The 11,341-nt window shown below is 53.7% G+C and overlaps 1 protein-coding gene across 1 annotated transcript; it reads right to left on the reverse strand.

The window, feature by feature from the left end:
• LOC111139541 (SH3 domain binding kinase family member 3) lies at positions 1-3,565 on the reverse strand. The gene is made up of 4 exons (XM_022491839.1): positions 3,521-3,565; positions 2,850-3,000; positions 2,138-2,340; positions 1-690 (listed from the first exon to the last, which is right to left on the reverse strand). Exons 1-4 carry the CDS (start codon positions 3,563-3,565, stop codon positions 1-3), a joined length of 1,089 nt encoding a protein of 362 aa, XP_022347547.1.
• Positions 3,566-11,341: the final 7,776 nt, after the last annotated feature.

The following is an 11,341-nucleotide window of genomic DNA, read 5'->3' on the forward strand; positions in this document are numbered from 1 at the left end:
TCAGGGAGATCCCCCATCTGTCCCCATCCTCCTGCCATCTTTGTCCTCTTCCTCCTCCTCATCTGTCCACTCCTCCAGGCTTGCTCCCCCCTCTTCCTCCTCCTCCCCATCTTCACTAGACATGCCCCCCAAGCCCCCAGGTCCCTCTCTGTTCCTCTCTAGCCCCCAGTCGTCCCCCAAGAAGTCCAGGACAACCAGTGGGGGGCTCCTAGTATCAGGATCCAGGTCTAGGAGCCCCTGGAGCAATGCCAGAGCTGGGGGAGCAAACTGGTCCCAAGGGGGGGGTGGCCGAGGGGGTTGGGGCCTGGTGGTCATCCAACCAGCAAAGGTCTCAAACTCGGGGTCCGGGGCCAGTGCCACGTCCCAAGGGAAGCAGGCGGTGGCAGTGCAGAAGAGAAGCACCCCCAGGCCCCAGGAATCCAAAGCTGGTCGCAGGGGCAGGGTCTCAGGTGGCAGCAGGAGGCAGAGCTCGGGTGGAGCAGAGGGTAGTGGCCCTGGTGGGGCAGGGGTTGGACTGCCCTCGGGCCGGGTCAGACCCAAGTCACCTAGGGCCACACGGCTGCAGACAGGATCAAAGACCAGCACGTTGTCTGGTTTGACATCTGCATGGACGAGCCCCCGGCCATGGAGGAAGTCCAGGGCTCCAGCCAGCTGGGCCATCACCCGCTTCACCAGCAGCTCTGGGAGGCCCTGGGGTCAAGGAGAGATGAAGGTCAGGGTGCCTTGGCTCCTTCTTTATTTGGTTTCTTGGAGATCAAGAATTCAGAACCTCAGACCAGTGGCTACCTCTAGTGTCCCCCAACACCGTCTCCAGGTTATCCTCAGCCACACCTTGTTACAACCTCTGTATTCCAACCCCCAGTATGTCATCACCGGAACCCCAGACTGAACCAGAAGCTGTTTTAGCTTCCACCAAGCTTTCTTCTAACCCTAACTCAAACCCCCTCCTTACATATCCTGTTTCCTCCAGCCTGATCTCCTAGATCTCCAATGGGAACCGAAATCTCATACTTAATCCCAATCTTAGTTCCTACTAATTTAGATTCTACTACGAGTAGAATTCCTACTAATTTAATTCTCTAACTCAGACACCATTCTGAAGTCAGCTTACTTCATTGCATTGATAAATCAATCCATCCGTCAAACCACTCATCCATTCAAGTTTACACAGCAGTGTTTCTGTTTAGCTTCCATTCTACCAGTCAGCAATCCCATCAAGTATTGAATTATTTGTTATCCAAAATCCATCCATTTGTTCTTCCTTGCTTCCTTCCATTTATCCGCCACCCATCAACCCAGCCATCTTTTCATCCATCCACCATCCAGCCACTCTCCCATCTTTCCTTCCATCTACCCATCCACCCACCCACCCATCAATCCATCTCTTCATCCATCCACCATCTCCCCATCTTTCCATCCATCTCTCCATCTACCCATGCATGTATGCATCCATCATCCATCCATCCATCTTCCCATCTGTCTACCATCCATCAACCCCTCAATCCAGCCATCTTTTCATCCATCCACTTGTCTTTCCATCCATCCATCCATTTCTCTGCCCATTCATCTGTCTCCCTCCCTTCTTTCTTTCCTTCTGCTTATCTCTAACCCTGTCTGAAATCCAAAATTTATTCCTAAAATTGGCTCCATCCTAATCTTCAAACTCACGTACCCTCAGAATCTCATGAATTCAGTCCTGACCTGGTCTCCTCAGCAGAAAGAACCTCATTACTCATCTCCGATCTCCAACTCATTCTGTATACATATCGTCAACCATCCCGTCTCACTCTGCAACCCCATCCATACTTTCTACACCCATTACCAATCTATAGTCAACCCACACCACTCCACGCATGCCCACCCCAATCCCAGTGCTAACTAAAATTTCACCCCTAATCTCATTCCCAACCCAACCCCAAGTCCCTGCCCATGCAAACTTGTGGTGGGATGGTTGGGTGGATTAGGTTAGGGTTAGGCATGGGATTGCACCCAGAGTTAGAAATAAGGAGGGTGTCTGGGGCTTAGGGAAGGGCTAGGTTGAGCACTGATTTGGGTGTCAGGATTGGAGCTAGAAATGGGTTAGGGACAGTTGTACATGGGATAAGCCTTTCTGGCCTTTGGTCCCCACCCGCCTCACCCGTTCCTTCAGCATCCCGCTGAGGTCCCCATATGGCGCGTACTCCTGGGCGAAGGCGAAGTGTCGGGGGCTTTGCAGGGGTCCTGCCAGAGTCTGCAGTAAGCCTGGGTGTGAAGAGACACAGCGGCCCACACAGAACTCTCTCAGGAAGGTGGTCCTCAGGACCGAATCCCGACGAAGTACCTTCAGGGCCACAGCAGGTCCTGCCAGGTAGAGGGGAGCAGAAGGGAACTCAGAGAGCTCTGATCTTGCTGTGGGGCCTTAGGCAACCTGCTTAACCTCTCTGAACCTCAGATGTTTCATGTGTAAAACAAGAATGGGAGGGAATAGTGTCTGACATCTCTCAGCTTCCAGTCTGTCCTTGTGTGAAGTAGGGGTTAAAGGTGACCATCCCTGAGGACTCCCTATTCGGCTGTGTGGCCTCACGCAACTGCTTTACCCTCTCTGAGCCTCAGTTTTCTCTTGAGTCAAGTAGGGAACATGGTGACCTGAGCTCCAATCCAAACCTCACTCCTGCCTTGTTGTGTGACCTCAGGCAAGTAAGTCTTCCTTGGGCTAGCTCTGTTTATTGGAAGATCAAAGAGCTCTTCACTTTCTGAGCGCCCCCGTCCAGGGTTCCTGTCATCTCCTGGGGATGCCCCTTGTCTCGGTGGCTTCTGAGAATCCTATTCTAGGGACATGCTGGAGTCTGCCCTTTGGTGGCCAAACTCACCTCCTTGGCGAGGCCGGGCAAGGAGTACGCGGCCATAGGAGCCAGAGCCGAGCTCTCGGATGAGGCGGTACGGGACACGTAGATTCCTCACTGGGGTCACCCTGGTGGCTGTCAGTTCCACGAGCCGCTGGAGGGCTGTAGCTGTGTCCTCCTGTCGGAGAGGAGCAGAGGTGGGGAGGGGGTGAGTCTGGGGCCCCCTGAGAGTGGTGGGGGAAACTGGAGGTCCAGCCCAGGGTTGGGGTGGGGTGCCAGGGTAATGGGGTCATTGTCCCCAGGGAGGAGGATGAGTCACAGTGACTCACCGGCCTTGGGCCACCTGTTTTTGTGTCCTGGCAGAGTCAGGGTGATTGTCTCAGAGACCCTGCCCATCTCTGGGAACCACCAGAAGCCCCCAGCCCCAGCTGGGACTTCACGCTCAGCTCACACAACCCCCACTGCACCCATCTCTCTCTCCATCCTCTCCCTGTGCTTCCCGTTCTTTGTTTCTGAGTCCATTGCCCTGGCGGCCTGAGTCTAGCTTTGTGTCCTCGGGTTGGTGTTATTCTGGGTCTCTCTGTTTCTCTGTTTCCCTGTCTCTTCCATCCCTCTGTGTTTGTCCATGTCCCTCTTTGTGTCTATCTCTGACTCTGTTTTTCTGCATCTCTCTCTCTTTCCTGTCTCCCATCTCTCACCTCTGGGTCCCCATCCTCATGGTTCTCGGGCTCCCTGAGCTCCATTTCAGAGACCCCTGGTGTCCGCTGGACCTTGCACAAGCCAGCACCCCTTGTCTGGGTCGCCTGCGTCCCACTGTGCCCCACAGAGCTGAGGTCTAGAGCCCGTTGGAAAGGGTCGGCCTCAGTCTCTCTCTGCCTGTCCGAGTCAGAGGATTTCTTCGCCGTCCTCTGCCGGACTCCTGCCTCCGGACAGCCCGGTCTCTGTCTGTCCGTCTGCACTATCCTGCTGATCTCTCTGCTCCGTCTCACACCTCCTTCCCCTCTCCAACCTCACAGTATCTTTGCTTCTGTGGGACTGTCTATCTCCCAGTCTCTCTCCACCAGCCTTCCTGCCACTGTCTTGCCCCTATCCCAGCTCTCAATTCTCTGGGTGGGTCTCCCTATCCTGTGTCTCGTCTCCCACACTCTCCCCACTGTTGTCACCACTGTTTGTCATTCAGGATATCCCACACTTTCACTCTTTCTCTGTTCTCCCACTCGGCTGTGCTCTGGCCTGCTCTCCCCAGTGTCTCTCTGTCTCCCTCCTCCCGTCTTTGTTCCTGACTCTCTCTCAGAGCCTTTGTCCCTCCCTTTCTCTGGGCCCGAGACAGGGGTGTGTGTGACAGCTCAGAGACATCCTGTCCCCCCCCACAACCCTCCCTCACCCCCTCTGACCCGCTGCCCCCCTCCCTCCCCCTTCCAAACTTAGACCAGCTTGGACTCTGGGCTCTGGTCCCAGGACAGAGGGGACAAAATGTATTGTGAACCCCCAAGGGCCAGGCCTGATGGCAGTGAGAAAAGGGGAGACAGGGCCCCTTCACATACCTTACTTGGGATGGGAGACCCAGAGCACCATGTTTTGTGCCTTCCTCCATGGGATGGGAGTCTGGCCTCCAGGAATAAGGGAGACTTTCCCAAAGCCCTGTTCTTTAATACCAAGTCCCCACCCCAGCTGCCTTCTCCCTCAGACCCAGGAGTCCAGGCCTCCAGCCCCCTCCTCCCTCAGACCCAGGAGTCCAGGCCCCCAGACCCCTCCTCCCTCAGGCCCAGAGTCCAGCCTCCTCCAGCCTCCTCCCTCAGACCCAGGAGTCCAGGCCCCCAGCCCCTCCTCCCTTAGACCCAAGATACCAGACCGTCAGTCTCTCCTCCCTCAGACCAGAAATCCAGACCTCATCTCCTCCTCCCTCAGACCCAGGAGTCCAGCCCCCAGTCCCTCCTCTCTCAGACCCAGGAGCTCTAATGAGCAGGTGGTGCACTGGGGAAAGGACTTCTTTATGTTCTCAGCACCTGCCCTGAGCCTGGTTCTGGGTGGGGCTGGGGTGGGGCTTTACCCTGGATCCTCCCAGCCATCCAGCAAGGGTGAGGATTTATCCCCAGTTTACAGAGCAGGAGACTGAGGTTGGGAGCTGGGACCACCGTGCACAAGGTCAGAGTGGGAGGAGGCATCTGGGGGACCCTGAGCCAGGTTCGAGTGACTCACAGCCCTGAGTTTTGCCCGACTTGGTTTCACTACTACTCGAATCCTGCTATTAATAAAGACACAGCAACTACGCTACCCAGACTCTGGAAGGATCCCAGGGGGGAAGCTGACGAGCACGTTGCCCCTGGGAACCCTGGCAGGGGGTGGGGCTGGTAGCAGAGAGAGAACTTCCTTTGCTCTTTGATCTTTGGGGGGTTTGCTGGTGAAAACCTCTGCAAACGTGCAGAGAAGCCCTAAGAGCCCCACCGTGAACACCCTCCAGCGTCCTGACCAGACTTCTCCTGTTGGCATTTTCCAGTACTCTCTGTATCTGTTTCCTGGTGGGCGGAATGAAGTATTGCAAAGTCAACCGCAGCCTACCGACCGAAATCTTCTTGGGTGAAATGGTGTCCCGGCCGGCCGGTGTCTGCTTTCAAATACTCCCGCAAGAGAACATCCACCAATGGCCCAATGGCCGGGGGTGAGGCTGCGGGGGGCGGGGGGGGGGGCGGCGACGGGCGCCGTGCTCACCTGGCAAAGTGCGGACACCAGGTTCCTTTTACTCTTTATTTTTGGTTATGCTGGACGTTTTTCCTCATGAAAAGCTGACTGTTGTCAGACACACGACAGGCAGCCCAAGAGCGCATCGCCACACCGCGGTCTCCCGCTCTGTGACGGGAGGGATCTTTCCCAGCTCAGTTGCAAAGCTTTTATCGATTGCATTTTGTGGCATCAAACAGTCATTCCAGAAGTCCAGCTGACGCCCAGTCCTATTCTGTGCACCCCAGTTTGCCCAAATAAATCGTCTGTTGATGCCGCGGCTGGGTCAGTGGTGGGTGAAGACACCCAGCTCCTGGGGAGCTTTCCATTGCTGTGCCTTTTGTACTATTTGAATTTTTTTTTTTTTTTAATTTAAGACTTTGTGGAATCCTCCCTATAAGCCGTGGACCGGTAGGACATGGTTTCCGATTCACTGATGGGGAAACTGAGGCAGTGGTCCGCAGTCACTGAGAGGAAGAGACAGGCCTCCACGAGGGTCTGCGGCCTCTGGCCGCTAGCTGTCCCCTGGCTGGGCAGCTGGAGGAAGGCAGACCCCCCGGTGTCCGACAGGAGCCGAATTCTTCCACTGGGGACTTGGGGCCGGATGTGTGCACCCAGGGGGCCCGCGGGGACCGCAGAGCAGCTGTTCAGCTAGAGCCAGAAGGTCAGGCTGTGGAGCCACCTGGGTCTGCTGGGAGGAGGGCAAGGGGGGACGCCGCAGGCCTCACTGCACCCCCCGCCCCCTGGGAGGCTCACTGATGATCCGGGGAGCTTTGCACCTCCCCATTTAGCAGCACTGCCCCACAGGGTCACCCGGAGTGACCTGGAGAAGGTGGATGCGGGCCGGGGACGCTCCAGTCCGGGCCGCCAAGGTGCACACACCCTCATTAAAGTTGGCCTCTAGGCCTCCAGCCCGTCCCCTCCTCCCGTCCCCAAGGGCTCTTCCAGGGACTGTCCTAGTTCAGTCCCTCCTGGCCCAGCAAGTGCTCTCCCACAAGTGTCCAACTGCCCCCGTGCCTCAGTGTCCTCCTTATGAGATGGGAGCAATTGCAGGTTCTACCCAGAACATTCTCTGAGTGGGAGACATTTCACATTACAGTATGTGTTACATTTATAATATGTTACATATGGTATATAATAGAATAATAGATGTAACCTGCATTACCTTGTATAATAATTATATATAGTATATACTATCGTATGCATAGTAGTGTATATATCTTATATATTTTTAAATTGTTATTTTTTAAAGATTTTTAATCTTATTTATTTATGAGAGAGAGCAAGAGAGCACAAGCAGGGAGAGCAGGCTCCCCGCTGAGCAGGGAGCCCGATGTGGGGCTCGATCCCAAGACCCCAGGATCATGACCTGAGCCGAAGGCAGATGCTTAACCCACTGAGCTACCCAGGTGTCTTGGTTATATACGTATTTTAAAGAGTAGATTTTTAAAGTAATCTTTATACCCAATGTGGGGCTCGAACTCATGACCTAAAATCAGGAGCCACACACTCCGCCAACTGAGCCAACTGGGCACCCTATTATTTATATATTTTATATTTTTTTCCAAATAAGTTTACTGAATAAAATATATATGGAAAGATCACCTAAAAAATTGAGTTACACTTCAAAGACTGTGAACTTGACAACTTAACCCGTTTGCCCTCCCACCGCAGTGCCAAGCCAAAAGAAAAAGATCAATTGAAGAAGAAAAAAAAGTGATAAGATTAAATTGATTTGTTTCGTCCGGAAAGAATAAGATGACAGACTGATAAGTCAAAATCTTGGCTTTTAATCGCTCTTGTGGTACAGTTGACAGTCCTGTGATGAAGGCTGGGCGGGCTTCACTCCTGGTTCTGAGAACATAACTCTGTTTTCTCTCTGGTGCCCCGTGGTACCCCTTGGCTCAGACGTTCGTTGAATAAATATTACCAAGTAAAATAATAGATGAGGGTCACCTGGGTGGCTCAGTCATTAAGCGTCTGCCTTCGGCTCAGCCCATGATCTCCAGGTCCCGTGATCGAGCCCCACATCAGGCTACCCCCTCAGCAGGGAGCCTGCTTCTTCATGGGCACAGAAAACCTTGCTATGGAATATTTTAGCCAACGCACCCAAAGTATCCCAAATAACCTAATGAGTATCTGTCTGTCCACCACTGTCCAGCTGAAGAAAGAGAACGTTTCTACTGTAATTGGAACCTGTGTTGTCCTTACCCCAGTCCAAATCTTCCCCTTCCCTCCCTGAAGTAACCACTATCACTAAAGAGGTATTTGTTATTCATGAGAAAAATGCATTTGCTACATATGGATAAACACATAGCTGCAATGGGGGGTTCACCATGCCTGTGGTTAAATGTTGTATAAATAGTATCACATCGGTGACCTTCCGCAGCTGGCTTTTGTCCTCACCAGCCCAACCCCGGGTTTGCAAACTTCATCTGCGGTTACACGGAGCTCGGGCTCTTTGCTTGGCAGGGATGCTGCGTATTCTAGCCCGTGAACCTGCCCTCTTCCAGGGATCCGGTTCTGTGGATGACGGACCCTTTATGTCTCTCCCATCCTGCGCTCTTACAAGCCGGGATGCAAAGAATATTCTCCCTCCCCTGCGTTCCCCCGTGCTAAGGGGCTCACTTTGGTACTGTCACGCGCTCTCTGAGGGGGTTCTATGCGGCATCAACCTATTATCATCATTCTTTTAAGTTCGTAGGCCCCTCTGAGACTCTGAAGAAAGCCATAAGGACTGGCACCGTGTGATACAGAAGCCACCAGCCACGTGTGGCTCTTAAGCCCTTGAAATGTGGCTGGTCCAAATTGAGAACTCCTGGGAGTGCAAAACAGACCGTGGTTTTCAAAGACTTAGCTCCAGAGAGAAGAAAGCTATCTCCCTAACAACTTTTCTATTAATTCCATGACACCGTGGCAATGTTTTGCGTATATGGTCGCCTGCATTATTTGTGGATTTCATATTTGCAAACTCGTCTACCCACTAAGTTTCCTGTGGTCCTTAGATCCGAGTGGGCAGGCACAGGGCAGTGAGAATTTGAGCCCGCTGTGTTGTGTGCGCGAACCCTCGGCCTCCTTGCTCCCCCTGTCACCCTGCACACACCTGTCATCCTCCCTCTGGTATTCTGGCTAATGCCACATTTTTCGCAGTATTGTGCCTTTTTGTTGTTGACTTCATGGTTGTAAGAGGCCCCCAAGCACAGCGGTCCCAGAATGCTGGGATGTGTCTTACACAGAAAGATCTGTGTTCCATGAGCTTCCTTCCGGCCCAAGTTAATGGTGCCGTTGGCCTTGAGCTCAGCATGAGCGAGTCAACAGTGTCTATCAAGCGAGGTGTCGTCAAACAGAACACACGCGAAACAAGGTTACGTACTGACCCATTAATGAGGATCGTGAGACAAACGCTTATAGGAACCCAACCCCGTCCTTACCCAGGGGCAATGTTTCCATTTTCACTGATTCCGCGGTCACTACGACTTCAGAGACCACAACCACCACGAGGAAGGAGACTCACGTGTACCGAGAGACAGGAATAAGGAGGTTCCCTGTGCTGAACCCAAGAAAGCATCAAAATTATTTTCACCTTTTTCTTTCTTATTTTTGGAAAAATGGAAACATGATTTGGCAGACAGCGTCCAGGGAGACAGATCCTACCGGATCTCTCTAGAAGTCTCGAGACCACAGGTTAAGAACCACTGCCTCACCCACGTCCACTGGGCTGTTGGCCACGGTCCCTCACATAAGTGGCCCATAATCCCACCTTCCTCCTGGCCTCTGGTGTCTCCCTGTAGAGTGTCCCACCCACCACCCCGAGAGCACCTAACGCTCAGAGCCAACATGTGTCCCTCTCCTCAAGAGCCTCCCATGGCTCCCTATTACCCTTGGGAGAGAGTCCAAGCTCCCCAGCCTGGCCCCTGAGCCCTTCTGGACAGGGCACTTGCCTCATCTTATCTGCTGCCCCGCCCTATCTCACCCGACACCCCAGTCACACGGAAGGACTCACAGTTCCCTGGAGCACACTGGATTCTCTCTCCCTCTCCTCAGGAAATGTGTGTGGGACGCGACTGACGGATGGCCGGAGTGCGTTTGTAACGGCTCCGTAAATCCCGCGTGATTAACGATAATTATAGCCAGCATTCACTGAACTCTGTATTACCAGCCCCTGTGCTAATCCTCACAGCAGCCGGGAAAGGTAGGTCCTATTATTAGCTCCGTTTTATAGTTGAGGGAAGGGAGACGTGCAGAGATTAAATCCCTTGCTCTGTGTCCCGCTAGGGGTCAAGGCGCAGCTGGACTCCGCATTTCACATGCCCCCTCCCCCGGCCTCTCTGGTGTGGGCCGACGTGTGCAGGCCAGGAGCTAGGGACAGACGTGTGTCAAGGTTGCCGACTTCTCTTGTTTCCATTCCAATTTAGCACACAATTCCTGGGGCCTGGACCAGAGCAAAGACAAGCAGAGGCCTGTCCTGTCTGGGATTCAAGTTAAGACAGATTGGGGGCGCCCGTGTGGCTCAGTGGGTTAAAGCCTCTGCCTTCATCTCAGGTCATGATCCCGGGGTCCTGGGATCGAGCCCTGCATCGGGCTCTCTGCTCGGCAGGGAACCTGCTTCTCCCTCTCTCTTTGCCTGCTGCTCCCTCTGCTTGTGAGCTCTCTCTCTCTCAAATAAATAAATGAAATCCTTAAAAAAGAAAAAAAAAGGTTAAGACAGATTGGTTGAATAATCCTGGAGTTTTGGAGCAGAATCGCTGGTTCTAGGGGCAGAGACAGGCGACGGGAGCTCCAGTCCCTGCCCTGCAAGGCCGACCTGCAGACCCCGGGATGGGACGGGTCCTTGCCCAAGGCCTGGAGGGGGTGGGACGCTGTGGGGTGAAGTGGGGGGCTCTTTCTGGGGCGACAGAAGAGGTCTGAGGTTGATCATGGTGACAGTCCCACGGCTCTGTGCCCGCGCCAAAGGTCGTCGACTGTGCGTCTTAGTAGACGGATGGTGTGCTAGGAGAAGCCCATTTCAATAAAGCTACAAAAAGAAAGTCCTGCCATCGAGTGAGGGCGCAGAGAGCGGGTCCACCCGTGGATAACTGAGCAACTTTCAGCAACAATGCCAGAGTAACCTTTGGCATCACTCTCATGGTTTGGGGGAGGTGGTGGTTCTTTCTTTCTTTCTTAATACACTTGAGTTTTTAGAGCAGTTTTAGGTTCACAGCAAAACTGAGAGGCAGACACAGAGATTTCCCGTAGACCCCTGCCTCCACTCATGCACGTCCCCCTCCCCCAGCATCCGCGTCCCCACCAGAGGGTACGTTTGTCCCAGTCGATGACCCACATTGAAGCCATCGTCACGGAAAGTCTACAGCTTCCATTACGGGTCGCTCCTGGCGTTGCCCGCCGCGTGGGCTGGGACGGACATATAACGGCGCGCGTCTGCATTGTGGTATCACACAAAGCAGATTCACTGTCCTGAAAGTCCTCCGGGCTCCCCCATTCGTCCGCCCTCCCCTGACTCCCTCAACCACTCCCCGGTTACTGTCTCCATAGCTCTACCTTCTCCAGAATGTCCTAAAGTTGGAGACTTTTCCGACAGCTGCTTTCACTTAGTGATCTGCGCTGAAGGCTTCTCCCTGCCTTCTCACGACCCGATGGACCGCTCGTTTCTCTTCAGCACCAAACAGCATCCCGTCGTCTGGATGGACCCTACTGGTCCATCTGCCTCCTGAAGCCTGAAGCACTTCTCAGTTGCTTCCCAGTATCAGCACCGAACACTGTAGACATCCGCGTGCACACGAGATTTTTGCTTATTTGCATGA

This window comes from Enhydra lutris, unplaced genomic scaffold, assembly GCF_002288905.1.
Source record: "Enhydra lutris kenyoni isolate GAN:26980312 unplaced genomic scaffold, ASM228890v2 scaffoldscaffold111, whole genome shotgun sequence".
Classification (NCBI taxonomy): domain Eukaryota; kingdom Metazoa; phylum Chordata; class Mammalia; order Carnivora; family Mustelidae; genus Enhydra; species Enhydra lutris.

What these genes read in the sequence shown, in the direction of transcription:
- LOC111139541 (XM_022491839.1), bottom strand. Translation starts at nt 3,565, where the DNA reads ATGGAGCTCAGGGAGCCCGAGAACCATGAGGATGGGGACCCAGAG. An exon ending in TGCCCGGCCTCGCCAAGGAG is followed by an intron (nt 2,341 to 2,849) that starts GTGAGTTTGGCC and finishes TCTACCTGGCAG; the next exon opens with GACCTGCTGTGGCCCTGAAG. An exon ending in GCGGGATGCTGAAGGAACGG is followed by an intron (nt 691 to 2,137) that starts GTGAGGCGGGTG and finishes CCTTGACCCCAG; the next exon opens with GGCCTCCCAGAGCTGCTGGT.